Below are 16,157 nucleotides of genomic sequence, written 5' to 3' on the forward strand. Positions count from 1 at the left end.
TTCTTAATAATCATTGGTACAGGTTTCAGTAACAGCAGTCAGGAGGGTCTTCACTGGTCCAACTAATCTTATTGTGCACAAAATGTTAACAAAAAAGAGAAGAGTGGAAACTATACAGGTCCTTTTTTCTGTTTATGATTTGTCTACGTGAAAGGTCCCTCAAATGTTTTGCAAGATTGTCCTAGCTATTGACTTTATACCTGAGGGCTCAGTTGACGTGTCCTTGTGAGTCCCTGTGAGTCCAGCTCCAGCTGGGTTACATTCTTTTTACTTAAGGACAGGGAGCAATGGCTCCAATATTATCTCCTAAAACATTCACTCCTTTTGATTGGAGGTTAAAGATAATACATCAATGGGTAATCAATACGTGGAATTAGTCCAGCTCCTAGATGGTGACCTTGACAGGTCCTTAATCTCATGGTGCTGATTTTAAGAGCAACTATCTCGTCAATTGCATTGGTTGCATGAGCAGACTCAAAGCACATCAACGTTTTAGCCCGAGGCCTTCTTTTGCCTTTCAAGTGTGTAAGAGAGTAGGAAATAAGTTTTATTATGCCTAATACTATCAGGATGCAGACTAAGAATATTAGCATTCCTTGCAGTACTGATCTAGCCCATGTACTTTTTCCTGATGGTAACCAACCAAATAAATCTGGTGTTAGTAAGCATGTTGTAGTGTGTAACTAGGTAGCTTACTGCGTAATTCTGTGTATGTCCTGTTCTACTTTTCCTGTGTTGTTTACCCAAATGCAACAAGAGGTATTTGCTATAGCACAGACTACACTTTGTTGGGCTACTAGAACTGTAAGGCTATTCTGTTATGTCATGTTGTCTTGGCTTAATGAGGTCAGAAATCACTGTTCTGTTTCCAACCCATTAGGAGCTGCATCTGCTCTTTGTCTGATAGAGCTTTATACATTTTAAAAAGATTTCTCCAATCAATTATACTATAAATAGCAATTAAAGCTACCCTGGGTGTTGGTCCATTGGGTTTTCTTCTGACTCTCTTTTTACCATGTATGACAATTTAACTTTACTTTTCCAGTATTTACTAGCATCATTACTACGTTCTGTCTAAAGGTAATCCTAAAGCTCCCCAAGTGCAATGTCCATGCATCCAACAGGAAACTAAACAAGAGTCCGATCATCTGTTTTTCAAAGTCATGTGAAATGATGCAAGTAAGGTTTATATACATAGCAGGGTTTGTGTTAAATTGGGGTAATTTTGCAATGTAAGTGAATTCCATCCAAAGCTTATTCACAGAGGACTCCAGAGCTGAGCACAGGAAACAGCGGAACACAGACTAAGGTCACCTCTATGCCAGATCATTAGGTGATAGTCGTGCTTAACATTGTATCTTCATGGTCCGTCACCAGGCTTAGCATTGACTGATCCTCAAAAACTCTTTTGGTCATTGACAGGTGATGTTATCTGTAAAGTTGGCTAGGCCATAATTCTCACTGTTATGTCATTATCCTCCATTTTGCCATGTAATATGATTACCTTCATGGTGGGATCTGACGTTATCAGACAATCGGTTGTAAGGGGAGTTTGCCTGGTGGTGTTGCTGGCACCCAGTATATATATGGACATTTTGGCAAAGCTCGTTTGCTTGCTCTGGATTCCTTTTCTGTCTCATCATCATCTCACCTTCAGTTCTTGGGACTTGAGCCTCTTTGATCTGCCGATGCTTGGATTCACTGTCTTCTGCAGCTCTGTAAACCAGCACCCTTCCATCTGACCTGTGCATTCTGGGTTCGTCAGCCCCTTCAGCCACATGAGTCAGGGGAAGCCTCTAGCTGATGCCAGATGAGAATGGATAAAAAGGTTACTGTGAATCAGAGATTTGTATGCTTGGTGATAACTCCAATGTTTCATATTGCTTAAAAAGGATACTTGCTACGTCCTGCCTAATCTGGTCTGACTCATAGCAACCCTAAAGATCAAACTGGAATTACCCCGTAGGATTTCAAAGGCTATAATCTTTATGGGAGCACATAGCCAGGTCTTTTGTCCTATAAGCCTCAGGTGGGTTACATCTACCAACCTTTTAGTTAGCAGCCAAGCTACTTAGCCTTTTCCCCTAAAGGGTTCTTGAAGAGATTCTTGGGCTCTAAAAATGAATGAACAGATAGCAACTCAGTTATATGATGTTATATGAAGGTTGCAAAATCTTCATATGGAGAGAAAAAAAAAAAAGAAATTAGGACTGCTTCAGAATTCAAAACATATCACCGGAAAAGAGCAGACAAGTTAAATGTGATTTCTTATTTCTTTGTTAAAATTGTAATTTCTTTATAATGAAGTTCAAACTATGCCTGTGCTTCAGAGACATTTTCCAAGAGAAAGGGAGGTTTAACTGGGGATGACCATCCCATTCCCTTCAGAGAGTTTAAAAATGTTGAGTATGTTAGATGTTGAGAGCTGATCTGCCGAACTAGTCTTGTAGTCCCCAATTTTGCTGCCACATTTGCAGAGCAGAAACCTAATTCCTACAAATTTAAAAGCCTGCTGTTGCTAATAAGTAAAATTCTAAATGTCACACACTCAAATGTTCTTGTTGAGGGGACATTAACGTGGAGACACCAGGAATCAGTGTAAGGTGGGCTTGGTAAGAGCAGAGCTGCAAGTCAATATGTGTAAGTGCTGTGTTTGGCCATACGTCAATTTTCCACTGTCTACAAGTAAAGCAGAATATTCTTACTAGTCAGGCACATCAGCAAGGTATTAGGAAACAAAGACATAGAAGGAGTAACGTATTCTACTGTATCACAAAGACAGGAAAAATTATTGTCCGAATGAAATATGGGTAATATCTGCCTAATTGAACCTTTTGTATTAACATTTAAAAATTCTTATTTGTGCATAACACTATGCCATATTTTGTGCCTTAGGACAATGGAATAAAATATCCAACACACTGTAAATATCTAATAATGGATTTGAAAAATACAAAAATGAATTTCTGTATCAGAAGTGGAAAGAAAAATTACAAAACATTGTTACACTCTTATAGTAGGTAATGATTTTCCAATTTGGCCTACTATTAGTTACTACTTATTGTCACTGCTAAATACTCCTGTTGTTGAGTTGTTTAATTAAGGGCATACATGCAAAAAAAAATTAAATGATACATTAGAATACAAAATTCCAAATAAATATGTCTTACAAGTGTTTTATGTAAAGTAATAACATGCATACATATAATTGTAGATTACATATGTGTGTTTATATAAATGCATAAATGTTATGGTTGTTTACTATGGTGTCAGTTCAGACTCACAATGACCCTACACGAAAGAATAGAACTGGTACATAGAATTTTCTAGGCTGTAATCTTTATGAGAGCAGAGCACAGGTCTCTTCTCCACAGTAGCCTCTGGTGGGTCCCATCAGCTGACCTATTGGATAGCAGCCAAGTACTTAACAATTATGGGACCAGATTTTTTAAATATGTGTGTGTGTGTGTGTAAGTGTGTATGTTTATATGTGAAAGTCCTTGCTCTGTCATATGTTGGTTCTTTAAGAAAGTTAGCCTCTAGTTGAAAGAAAAAAAAAAAGATAGTTGACTTCCAAAACAATTTATGGATTAGTTCTTCTTGTAAGAGTGCGTTAAGAAAGAAGGTTTGGAAGAACATTGTCCTGTGAAGGGAGGAGTGGAACAGGTAACAAAGGTATTGAGAGCTGATCTGCCAAACCAGTCTTGTAAACACCAAGTAGATGGGCATCTTTGGAGAGTAGAAACTTAATTCCTACAAATTTAAAGACCTGGTGTTGCTGTGGTAAGGGGTGAGGAGGATGGATGCCCTAGATACCTAGATCTTCAGGATACTATACATCTTGGCACCCATTCTGTTTGGTCCAGCTAGAGTTGGTCACAACTTCAATGCCTATTGAGATTGGGCTGTCCCAAGGCAGTTTGCATTCTAGTCCAGCGACTTCCATGCATTCCTCCTGATCTCAAGTTTAGTGCTTTCCTGCTGTCCTCTGGGAAGAAGACAGATACCCTCAGCCTTATCTTGTGTCTACCTCTCTGTCTTGCCCAGCTCTGCTTTGTGATGGGCCCTCCAAGAGCACCTCTGGCCTTGGGTGACTGGGGGCACAGGGAGCCCCTAAGATGCAGGCCTTTATCAGGAGATACAGCTCTGTGGCTGCCCACAGCTGTTGTGGGATGGTGCCCTTTAATCTCTAGTTCGGAGCTGCCATTAACACGTAGTGTTTTTTCATCCTACCCACCATTTCGCCTCCACTGAGCTCCGTGTCATGCTGGAAAGGCCATATGGGGCAAGAGTGAAGCCTGACCTTTCTGCACCAGAAACTTTCTCTCTCTGCACCCTAGAGGGAAAGCCCTCAGGGATAATGAACCCACATCATGTACAATGTGGACATCTAGCCAAGGACAGAAAGGAGAAATAGTGAGCTAAGAGGGACTGAGGGATCCAGAGAAAAAGAGCAGGTCTAGAGTTCCTGGGGCGGGGAGGGCGGGGGAACATGTTTATGATTTCACTGCTGTATCACAAGGCCTGTCATTCAGGTGGCTAATGAATATGCATTTAAGGGTTGGAGGAGTGAATTCCAATCTTGCCACAGAGAGCATCATCTCAAGTATGTAGGTCCAATTGAGAGGGGCCTAGCTGACTATGAGCCCACATGGGAGTGGGGGTGTGTGCTGGGCTGGATGAGAGAAGCTGAGTGGGGCCTGCTTAGGTGGGAGGTGTGCCTAAAGTGTGTGGATCAGACTTGTTTGTCACATTACCTTACCCCAAGTTATGCTCAGTTAGGCACAGTCAGGCGTCCTTTCGCCTCCTATTTCAAAGCATGAGTATTGCCTGGGCAGTGACCAAATGGGACAGCATCACTTAGGAGAGGCCATGCTGAGCCATGGACAGAAAGAAATGAAGGTATACCCTCACAGAGAAGGTGGTCTTGGTGGGCACCATTTCAGGATTTTACTGTGTCATTTGGAGGTTCAGTTGTTTTACTCCCTGTCCTCATTTCCTTTGTGCTGGGGTGGTTTAAGAAAGGAAGAAATGCCAAAATTGAAAGTCTCATGCGAGATGCTCCACTGGTGGTCTCAGGGAGACACCCCACCACTTGATAGGGTCAGAGACAGGGGAAGCTGACATTAGAAGTGCAGACAGAACAGGCACAGTGCAATCCACAGGTGTGAGAGGTAGCTTGCATGGGGAGTTTGTGGATGGATTATCATGGGGAGCAGAGAATGGGGTGGAGGTGGTGCAATTACTGCCTGCATGGGCTACAGCAAGAGACAAATGTATGGTCAACGAAGATAGAGACAGTAGTTCCTCCCCACTGGGAGATGGTCTTTATTAACAGCCTGACATTCTCCCTCCACACTGGTGAGGAATCTGCAACATAATCCTAGGATGCATTCATTATTTTTTGTATCCAGGGAAGAAAGCTGGAGATTCTTGTGTAGATCGTAGGAACTTTAATCTTATATCCAAGGCAGACAATGCCCTGGGCCACATTGTTACACACCAAGGGTCCCCCAGAGTCGCCCTGTGGACATAGAAGGGAAGAGTGTTAGCACAGTCCTCTCTGCCTTCCTTTCTCAGACTGTTTTTGCTCCATGGTTCCCAGGTCCTCTTGCTCAGCGCCTGTGTGTCTAAAGGAGGAAGGAGCTCAGGGATTAGCATTCCCTTTGGCTCTTGGTGAGAGAGTGGTGGGTTGGATACTTGTTAGGGATCCACCAGCACCATGAGCTTCTTCCTTGGCTGAGAGCACTTTCCAGCTCAAACTTGTCCCCGGCTTTCTTTTGTAGTCCCGCAGGAAAATCAAGAGAGAAAGTGGAGGGAGATGCCTGAGACACAAGGATTGCCAACAGGATGCCCCCACCCATGGTGAACCCTGTACTAACTAGGCCTTCTAGGGTCAATGAAGGCCTTACCGTGGAATTTTGGAGTCACCCTGTTCCTGGTGAAGTCAGAAAAAATGCTTAAATTCTTACCCTTTCTGTTTTCTTCATGCGCTGAGGATTACCCACACATAGATGGATGGAGTCATTATAATATTTGTAGATTCTCTGACATGTCTCTTTGTTCTGTACTTGCAGATCTACTTCCTGGAGTGTGTCCGAACAGTTACCATTAGCTAAATATCCCCAGCCTGCTACACTGCACATCTGGTTTGGCATCACCCAGTCCTGACTCTGTGGTAGGGTAATGGTCTTCACAGCTGAGTTCAGGTGAGCCTTCTGTTTCAACTGGGAAGAGAAGATAAGAGATAACAGTTCAAACCCTGCCCTTCTAGCAGGACTGAAATTCAGGGAGCAGGTTTCTTGATCTACCCCTGCCTACAGAGTCTCCAAGTTCTTTTCTTTCGCCCTGGGACCAGAAGAACATTGGAGATGGAAAGCAGGAACCAGTTGAGGTTCTCAATGAGCTGATGCTCCCCAAAACTCTACGTGAGTACACCTAAATAGATTCAAGATGGTACCTTCAATAACATGAGGTCATTGAAACGTGAAATGTTGCTATACTCCGGGTGAGGAAAGGCTTGAAGCACAAGGATGTCCTGCCTGGTCTCTTCTTTTTTCTTGATATTTTGAGCTCCCAGAATGATACTCATATTTCTACAAGGAAAGTACTGCGAATAGTAAGTCAAAGTAAGTTTATCTCAACCTCAGGTAAAGATATTGAAGATCCAGTCCAAGGTAGTCCTGTAGCTGGGTCATGGGGAGGAGAAAGGGGCAGAAGACCTGTCTTATTTGTGTCTCATACACTTCATTTAAATGAGGACAGTGACCCCCTTTTTACTCTACAACAGTGACCCAGGGCTGTTTCTTCTGCAGCTTCACTTGCCACCCAGCTTCCTGCTGACAATTTCTGAACTCCTATCCTTAATTCCCTTTCCCCAGACTGAAGGCATACTTAAGGCTTCTCTTACAAGCTCACTGGCTCTGTGTGCTCAGAGACCACCCTTAATTATGGCTGTGGTATGACGTTAGGAATTCCCAATGAACAAGAGCCCAGATGATTTTCCTCACCTTCCATAACAGTGAGCTGCTGTCATCACAAAGTCTTCTCGCACCAGGAACCCTCCACAACGTCTCCATAAATGGTTGTCATTAATGAACCTTATAAATGCCATGTAGGGTCTTGAGTGTGGTCTGGCTTCAGTGCCCCATTTGATCACTGCTTAAAAAATAATCTTTCCTGGAACTCTGAAATCACAGAACCCAGATGTGCACACTGCCTATGATCATTAACTGGGATGTTCAGAGAATAGAATGGAATCCTGGCTTGGCTTAGTGTGAAGAGAGTCCTCTACACAACCCTGAACACTTAGATGAGCATCCCGGCTCCAGTGGGAGCATGGCTGGTTTGTACCGTATGGTATGTTTCTTCCCTAGACTCATTTTCTTTTGTTGGAAATGAGTGTCCTAAGCCTTTTTGGGGGGGTTAAATACAATTTGGACACATTTTATTGGGAATGTTAAGGCTTCAGAATGAACATTCCACATGACTTGAAAAATATCCCTTTTGATGTGCCCCAATTGCCTCTTTGTTCCCAATCCTCTCAGACTCTGGTGTCCTAGTAACTTCCATCACTGACTGAATTCTAAGTACCCAAACATGATATGCTCATGAACCAAAATAATCTTGTATGTCTCTCCCATTCTTAGTCTGATATATAGTCAGAAGCATAAATTTGAATTGGTTTAAGGCTGGAGAGGTAAGATCCTAATGCATTTCCAAATCTCATTACAGAAGTACCTTCAGATGATGTTGAACCCTCAGAAGAAAGGGAGATAAGAATATAGCACTGGATATCAAACCAGAGATGGGGAAATAGGCTGGGTGGGATGCCTGTCATCATTAAGAACCCAGGAAGAGTGATCAGGCCAACAGTTCAATGTCTCAGTTAGGTTCTGGGTACCAGACTTGGTAGAGCCGATATGTCCAGAAAAACAGGAAAAAGGTGAAGGTGAATCTAGAAACTGAAATATGAAATAATTCTTCCCCTCTTGATGTGCACAGTAGCTTCTGACATTGAGCTGTCCATTCTTAGTTTTAGCAAAATGAAATTTATTATATTTATTTTCAGTTTTCTCATCTCTACCAGAATGTTGGCCATCATAATAATAAATCATTTTGAGATAACAGAGGTGCATGCCATGAAATAGAGATGACCCACCTGGTCCCAAAAAAGACGCTTCAATACGTTGTTTATGCAGTCATAGAAATGCAGATCAGCAAATTCTTTAGGTAGATCTGGGTTCAGGATGCATTATAGAATTGGCCTGACTGGACCTCTGTGGAAATATTAGAAGTAGAGTAAGCCAGGCCTCTAAGATGGGGATGGTCACTTACCTATGAAGGTCCTGGAGGGCAGAGGAAAGGCCAACAGGATCAGGAGCAGCAGCATCATGGAAAGGATACTCTGCTTCGGAGCAGCAGTGGTTTCAACTTCTAGGCTTTTTAGCCACGATGTAAAAAAGGAGGGGCAGGCTCGATGACCTCCAGTTTATTGGAAAAAGTACTGATTCTCAAGGTATGAACATTCAGTTTGTCCCACTTCCCTCCCACAGGAATGTTTTTGGTGTTGCAAAAGCACATTCTTTTGCAGTTTGAGTCTTGTGACGACAGAAACCTGAAGAAAATCATAACACGGAGAATGGTGGAATCGTGCTTTGGGGGAGTTTGTTTAGTCAGAAATGGCTTTACCTTCCCCTGCGTTCAGCTTTGGGTCTCCAAAGAGCATGAGCATGATGCCATATTGCCTTCATTTGGGGTTAGCAGTTGCCTACTTCTTTTATAGCATCTCTCAGCCCAGTTCTTCTCTTTTTAGCATGGCACTCTTTGAGAGCCCAAGACCTTTATACTTATAAATGAAAAAGTGCCTAGCTCTGGTCTTACTAGAAACAAACTAGTTAAGATTGTAATCAGCCAACAGCTGTTGGTGGTTTCAGGCAACTGCAGAATCTTGGGTTTGTGGATAAAGATAGAGATTGGGGATGAAGTGGAGATGGGATGTTGATGAGAGCAGTAGGAAAGCAAAGAGGTGTCAGTATAGCAACTGTGAGGGCACAGATTTGAGGGACCAACTGGTAAGAATTTACCACTTGGTCTCTGACCACCTCAATAAAGCCAGTATTGCTCTGATGCTTGGTATATTAAAAAAAGATCAAGTATGCAAGTCTGGAGGTAGATATACAATGGTGAGAAACAGACTTTTCATTTCTCTTGAATTTTCTGGATCACTCTCTTTCCGTTTGGTCTGGGTAATGTGTCCCTTCAGTGATGATTGTCATTTAGGCAAAGTTTCTGCACCTTCTGCCTCCCTTCAACGGCTGAAGGTTACTTTTATTGTTTTCACTGAAAGACAAAATAGGCTTAATTAAGATTCACTCTCTTACTCTGAGAATTCTCCAGGAACTTCTACTCTTTAACCAAAACTCACACACCTGTCCAGAGTGGTTGATACAGTGGTAATATTGGTACTTTTCCCTGCAGAAATTATATCCCTAGAACTCATCCTATATGAAATCACTCACTGGATTGGAGAAGCAGATCTTCTCTCACAGGTCTAATCTCCTTCATTACTTCAGAATTAAAAAAAAAAAAAAAAACCTGTTGCCGTCGAGTTGACTGTGACTCATAGTGACCCTATAGAAGTAGGTAGAGAGAAACCAAGAGAACCTAGAGAATAAGATTGCATTCTTGGACTCTGAGTACAATTTTCTGAGGAGGGGTTGGTGAGACGTGACTAGACATACAACTACCTTGAAGAAAATAGACAATCTGGGTGTGTTTGACTTGTAAGAGTGAAGACTTACACAGAAAAGATGGCATGCATGATATTTGTCTTAAATTAAGGACTTCTGGGTGGCCTCAGGTGTGAATTTCTTTTTCTGGTTCCAGGTATAGGTTGCAAAGTATGATGCTGAGTTAAACTAACAGTAGGATTAAAAGATAAACTCGGGCAATTCAAATTCTACTACCTTATACATTATTACATAAGGCTTGAAGCCCAGGGAGGCAGCATTCATATCTGAGAAGGGAGATTTGATGAGTCGATTGTTTTTACATTGGCCATTCTCTCTTGTCAGGTGTCAGAAAATCCTAGACGGACATATCTTGATTCCTTCCCTTTTCTCACCATCAAAAATCCCAAGTACACCAACCTTGTTGCCGTCGACTTGATTCTGACTCATAGTGACCCTATAGGATGGAGTAAAACTGCCCCATAGAGTTCTGAAGGAGTGACTGGTAGAGTTGAACTGTTGACCCTTTGGTTATCAGCCAAGCTCTTAACTACTGCATCACCATGGCTACTTTCCTTCTAAAGGGTTTGGTAATCGGAAAGCAGGTTATACTTGGTCAACAACATTCTCTCAGCTGCAATCTTCTCTCTTTCTTTTGATTCTTTTTGAAGGAAAAAGAAAGTTTTTATTCAGCCTACATTCAAAGAGGCAAAAGTGGGAAATGGAGAAGCATGCGGCCAGATCTGATATTTGCCCGAATCCAAGGAATATTACAGAATAAGCGAAAGTGTGAAAATGGAGAAACATGTGACTAGAGGCATGGCTCCCTGAGTTAGAGGATCATTACAGAATCATCAGTATATATTACCATCACAAATGGGCAAAACCATTGAAAGCTTTGCCTTTTTACTGACTGGCTAAAAATGGACAAATCAATGTGATTCTACATTTTGATCTGACTTTCTTAATAATCATTGGTACAGGTTTCAGTAACAACAGTCAGGAGGGTCTTCACTGGTCCAACTAATCTTATTGTGCACAAAAAGTTACCAGAAAAGAGAAGAGTGTAAACTATACAGTTTCTTTTTGCTGATTATGATTTGTCTATGTGAAGGGTCCCTCAAATGTTTTGCAAGATTGTCCTAGCTATTGACTTTATACCTGAGGGCTCAGTTGACGTGTCCTTGTGAGTCCCTGTGAGTCCGGCTCCAGCTGGGTTACATTCTTTTTACTTAAGGACAGGGAATAATGGATCCAATATTATCTCCTTTTGATTCATTGACTCCTTTTGATTCATTGACTCCTTTTGATTCATTACTCCTTTTGATTGGAGGCTGAAGATAATATATCAGTGGATGATCAGTACATGGAATTAGTCCAGCTCCTAGATGGTGACCATGACAGGCCCTTAATCTCATGGTGCTGATTTTCCACTGGATACCATGTGGTTCTTCACCAGGATCTTAAGTAAGAGCAACTACCTCATCAACTGCATTGCTTACATGAGCACACTCAAAGCACATCAACGTTTTAGCCCGAGGCCTTCTTTTGCCTTTCAAGTGTGTAAGAGAATAGAAAATAAGTTTTATTATGCCTAATACTATCAGGATGCAGACTAAGAATATTAGTATTCCTTGCAATACTGATCTAGCCCATGTACTTATTCCTGAAGGTAACCAACCAAATAAATCTGGTGTTTGTAAGCATGTTATAGTGTGTAAACTAAGTAGCTTGCTGTGTAATTTTGTGTATATCGTGTTCTACTTCTCCTGTGTTGTTTACCCAAATGCAACAAGAGGTATTTGCTATAGCACAGACTACACTTTCTTGGGCTAATAAGACTGTTAGGCTTTTTTGTTATCTCATGTCACCTTGGCTTAATGAGTTCAGAAATCACTGTTTTGTTTCCACCCCATTAGCAACAGCATCTGCTCTTTGTCCCACAGTGTTTAATATATTTCTTATAGATTTCTCCTATCAACTATACCATAAATAGGAATTAAAGCTACGCACCCTGGGTGTTGGACCAATAGGTTTCCTTCTGACTCTCATTTTACCATGTGCAACAATTTAACTTTACTTTCCCAATATTTACTAGCATCATTACCAGGTATGTCTAAAGGTAATGCTAAAGTTCCCCAAGCACATTGTCCATGCACCCAACACAAAAACAAGAGTTCAATCATCTGTTTTTCTAAGGTCATGTGAAATGATGCAAGTAAGGTGTCATATGCTAAAGAAATACACATTGCAGAGTTAATATTGAATTGGGCTAATTTTGCAATGTAAGTGAATTCCATCTAAAGCTTATTCACAAAGAACTCCAGAGCTGAGCACTGGCAACCGTGAAACACAGACTAAGGTCACCTCTATACCAGATCATTAGGTGATAATCATGCTTAACATTATATCTTCATGGTCCATTACCGTGCTTAGCATTGACTGACTCTCAGAAACCATTTTGGTGGTTGACAGGTAATGTTATCTGTCAAGATGGCTAGGCTGTGATTCTCACTGTTGTGTCATTATCCTCCATTTTGCCACATAATAGAATCACCTTCATGATGGCATCTGACATTACCAGACAATCAGTTGAAAGGGGAGCTTGCCTGGTGCTGTTGCTGGCACCCAATATATATATGGACATTCTGGCAAAGGTCATTTGCTTGCTCTGCATTCCATTTCTGTCTCATCATCATCTCACCTTCAGTTCTTGGGACTTGAGCGTGTTTGATCTGCCGATATTTAGATTCACCATCTTCTGAAGCCCTGTAAGCCAGCACTCTTCCATCTGTCTTGTACGTTCTGGGTTTGTCAGCCTCTGCAGCCACATGAGTCAGGGGAAGCCTCTAGCTCATGCCAGATGAGAAAGGATAAAACCATTACTGTGAAAGAGAGATTTGTATGCTTGGTGATAACTCCAATGTTTCATATCGCTTAAAAAGGATACTTGCTATGTCCTGTCTAACCTAGTCTGACTCATAGCAACCCTAAAGGACAAACTGGAATTGCCCCGTAGGATTTCAAAGTCCGTAATCTTTATGGGAGCACATAGCCAGGTATTTTGTCCTATAAGCCTCAGGTGGGTTACATCTATCAACCTTTTAGTTAGCAGCCAAACTCTTAGCCTTTTCACCTCAAGAGTTCCATAAAAAGATTCTTAGACTCCAAAAATGAGTGAACAGATAGCAACTCAGTTGTACGATGTTATAGGAACGTTGCAAAATCTTCAAACAGAGGAAAAAAAATTAAGGCTGCTTCAGAATTCAAAACATATCACCAGAAAAATCAGACAAGTTAAATGTGATTCTGATACCGTTGTTAAAACTGTAATTTCTTCGTAATGAAGTTCGAACTATGCCTGTGCTTCAGAGACATTTTCCAAGAAAGAGATTTAGCTTGGGATGACCATCCAATGTCCTTAAGAGAGTTTAAAAATGTTGGGTACGTTAGATGTTGAGAGCTGATCTATGGAGCTAGCCTTGTAGACCCCAATTGGGTGGATACATTTGCAGAGCAGAAACCTAATTCCTGCAAATTTAAAAGCCTGCTATAGCTGATAAGTAAAATTCTAAGTGTCGCATATTCAAATGTTCTTGTTGAGAGGACATTAACTTATAGAGACCAGGAATCAGTGTCTACAAATTTAAAAGCCTACTGTAGTTAATAAGTAAAATTCTAAGTGTCGCATATTCAAATGTTCTTGTTGAGAGGACATTAACTTGTAGAGACCAGGAATCAGTGTAAGTTGGGCTTGGTAAAAGCAGAGCTACAAGTCAATGTGCATGAGTCCTGTGTTTGGCCATATGTCAATTTTCCACTATCTACAAATAAAGCAGAATATTATTATTATTATTATTTTTATTCTTACTAGTCAGGCACATCAGCAACATATTATTAAAGAAAGACATAGAAGGAGTAATGCATTCTACTGTATCACAAAGACAGGAGAAATTATTGTTTTAATGAAATATGGGTAGTACCTGCCTAGTTAAACCTTTTGTATTAACATTTAAAACCCCTATTTGTACGTAACACTATACAGCATTTTGTGCCTTAGGACAATGGAAAAAAATATCCTACATACTGTAAATATCTAATAAAGGATTTGAAAAATACGAAAATGAATTTCTGCATCAGAAATTGAAAGAAAAATTACAAAACATTGTTACACTCTTATTATAGGTAAGATTTTCCAATTTGGGCTACTGTTAGTTACTACTTACTGTCAATACTAAATAGTCCCCTTGTTGAGTTGTTTAAATAAGAGCATACATGCAAAAAAAAAAAAAAAATTAAACGATACATTAGAATACAAAATTTCAGATAAATATGTCTTACAAGTGTTTTATGTAAAGTAATAACATGCGTACATATAATTGTATATTAAATATTTGTGTTTCCATAAATACATATGTGTTATTGTTGTTTACTATGGAGTCAATTCAGGCTTGCAATGACCCTACAGGAAAGAGTAGAACTGGTGCATAGAATTTTCTAGGCTGTAATCTTTATGAGAGCAGACCACAGGTCTTTTCTCCACAGTAGCCTCTGGTGGGTCCCATCAGCTGACCTATTAGATAGCAGCCCAGTACTTAAAATTATGGGACCAGATTCTTTAAATATGTGTGTGCATGTGTGTGTGTGAAAGTGTATATGTTTACATGCGTATGTGTTTGCTATGGCCTATGTGGGTTCTTTAAGAAAGTTAGTGTCTAGCTGAAAGAAAAAAATAATGGGGTAGTTGACTTACAAAACAATTCTTGGATTAATTCTTCTTATAAGAGTGCCTTTTTTAAGAAAGAAGGTTTAGAAGAACATTGTCCTGTGAAGGGAGGAGTGGAACAGGTAACAAAGGTATTGAGAGCTGATCTGCCAAACCAGTCTTGTAAACTCCAAGTAGATGGGGATCTTTGGAGAGCAGAAACCAAATTCCTACAAATTATAAAACCTGCTGTTGCTGTGGTAAGGGGTGAGGGAAGATGGATGTCCTAGGTGCCTGGATCTTCAGGATACTATACATCTTGGCACCCATGCTGTTTGGTCCTGCTAGAGTTGGTCACAACTTCAGTGTCTGTGGAGACTGTCCCCAGGCAGTTTGCATTCTAGTCCAGTGACTTCCATGTATTCCTCCTCATCTCAAGTTTAGTGCTTTCCTGCTGTTCTCTGGGAAGAGGACAGATACCCTCAGTCTTATCCTATGTCTACCTCCCTGTCTTGCCCAGTTCTGCTTTGTGATGGGCCCTCCAAGAGCACCTCTGGGCTTGGGTGGCTGGAGGCACAGGCAGCCCCTAAGATGCAGGCCTTTATCAGGGGATACAGCTCTGTGGCTGTCCACAGGTGGTGTGGGATGGTGTCCCTCAGTCTCTAGTTCAGAACAGCCATTAGCAGCAAGTGTTTTTGCATTCCACCCATCATTGCCCCTCCCCCCCCCGGCTGCCCTCTGTGTCATGCTGGAAAGGCCATGATGGGACAACGGTGAAGCTTGACCTATCTGAACCCTAGAGGGAAAGCCCTCAGGGATAATGAGCCCACATCATGTACAGTGTGGACATCTACCCAAGGACAGAAAGGGGACATACTGAGCTAAGAAGGACTGAGGGATTCAGAGAAAAAGAGCAGGTCTAGAGTTGCTGGGGGGAGAAACATGTTTATGGTTTCACTGCTGTATCACAAGGCCCGCCATTCAGGTGGTTGATGAATATGCATTTAAGGGTGGGAGGAGTGAATTCCAACTTTACCACAGAGACCATCATCTCAAGCATGTAGGTCGTAATGAGAGGGGGCTAGTTGACTCTGAGCCCACATAGGGGTTGGGGGTGTGCTGGGTTGGATGAGAGAGGCTGAGTGGGGTCTGCTCAGGTGGGATGTGTGTCTAAAGTGTGTGGACCAGACTTGTTTGTCACATTACCTTACCCCAAGTTATGCTCAGTTAGGCACAGTCGGGCTTCCTTTTGCCTCCTATTTCAAAGCACGTGTGATTCCCAGGCAGTGACCAAATGGGACAGCATCACTTAGGAGAGGCCATGCTGAGCCATGGACAGAAAGAGATGAGGGTAGAACCTCACAGAGAAGGTGGTCTTGGTGGGGACCATTCCAGGATCGTACTGTGTCATTTGGAGGTTCAGTTGTTTTACTCCCTGTCCTCATTTCTGTTGTGCTAGGGTGGTTTAAGGAAGGAGGAAAGGTCAAAATTGAAAGTCTCATGCAGGAAGCTCCACTGGTGGTCTGAGGGAGACACCTGACCACTTGATAGGGTCAGAGACGGGGGACCTGACATTAGAAGTGCAGACAGAACAGGCACAATTCAATCCACAGGTTTGAGAGGTAGCTTGCATTGGGAGTTTGTGGATGGATTATCAGGGGAAGCAGAGAGTGGGGTGGTGGCGGTGCAATTAGTGCCTGCCTGGGGTACAGCAAGAGACA

The 16,157-nt window shown here is 41.7% G+C and overlaps 1 protein-coding gene across 2 annotated transcripts; it reads right to left on the reverse strand.

The window, feature by feature from the left end:
• Positions 1-5,292: 5,292 nt before the first annotated feature.
• Positions 5,293-8,494, reverse strand: LOC100677788 (mast cell protease 8-like). 2 transcript variants are annotated; one of them, XM_023540059.2, is made up of 5 exons: positions 8,338-8,494; positions 7,011-7,161; positions 6,461-6,596; positions 5,973-6,227; positions 5,293-5,524 (listed from the first exon to the last, which is right to left on the reverse strand). In XM_023540059.2, exons 1-5 carry the CDS (start codon positions 8,393-8,395, stop codon positions 5,384-5,386), a joined length of 741 nt encoding a protein of 246 aa, XP_023395827.2. In that variant the 5' UTR covers positions 8,396-8,494; the 3' UTR covers positions 5,293-5,383. The 2 variants fall into 2 exon arrangements, with proteins under 2 accessions (XP_023395827.2, XP_064148426.1); XM_064292356.1 differs by having other exon boundaries at positions 7,011-7,158; positions 8,338-8,493.
• Positions 8,495-16,157: the final 7,663 nt, after the last annotated feature.

Source organism: Loxodonta africana, chromosome 10 (assembly GCF_030014295.1).
Source record: "Loxodonta africana isolate mLoxAfr1 chromosome 10, mLoxAfr1.hap2, whole genome shotgun sequence".
NCBI lineage: Eukaryota > Metazoa > Chordata > Mammalia > Proboscidea > Elephantidae > Loxodonta > Loxodonta africana.

Excerpts from the sequence above, each read along its gene's own strand:
- LOC100677788 (XM_023540059.2), bottom strand. The coding sequence starts at position 8,395 with ATGATGCTGCTGCTCCTGATCCTGTTGGCCTTTCCTCTGCCCTCCAGG. Across the intron at positions 6,597-7,010 it reads GCAGCTCACTGTTATGGAAG|AAATATGAGTATCATTCTGG; the intron begins GTGAGGAAAATC and ends CTTTCCTTGTAG. Across the intron at positions 5,525-5,972 it reads GCATGAAGAAAACAGAAAGG|GGCGACTCTGGGGGACCCTT; the intron begins GTAAGAATTTAA and ends CTATGTCCACAG.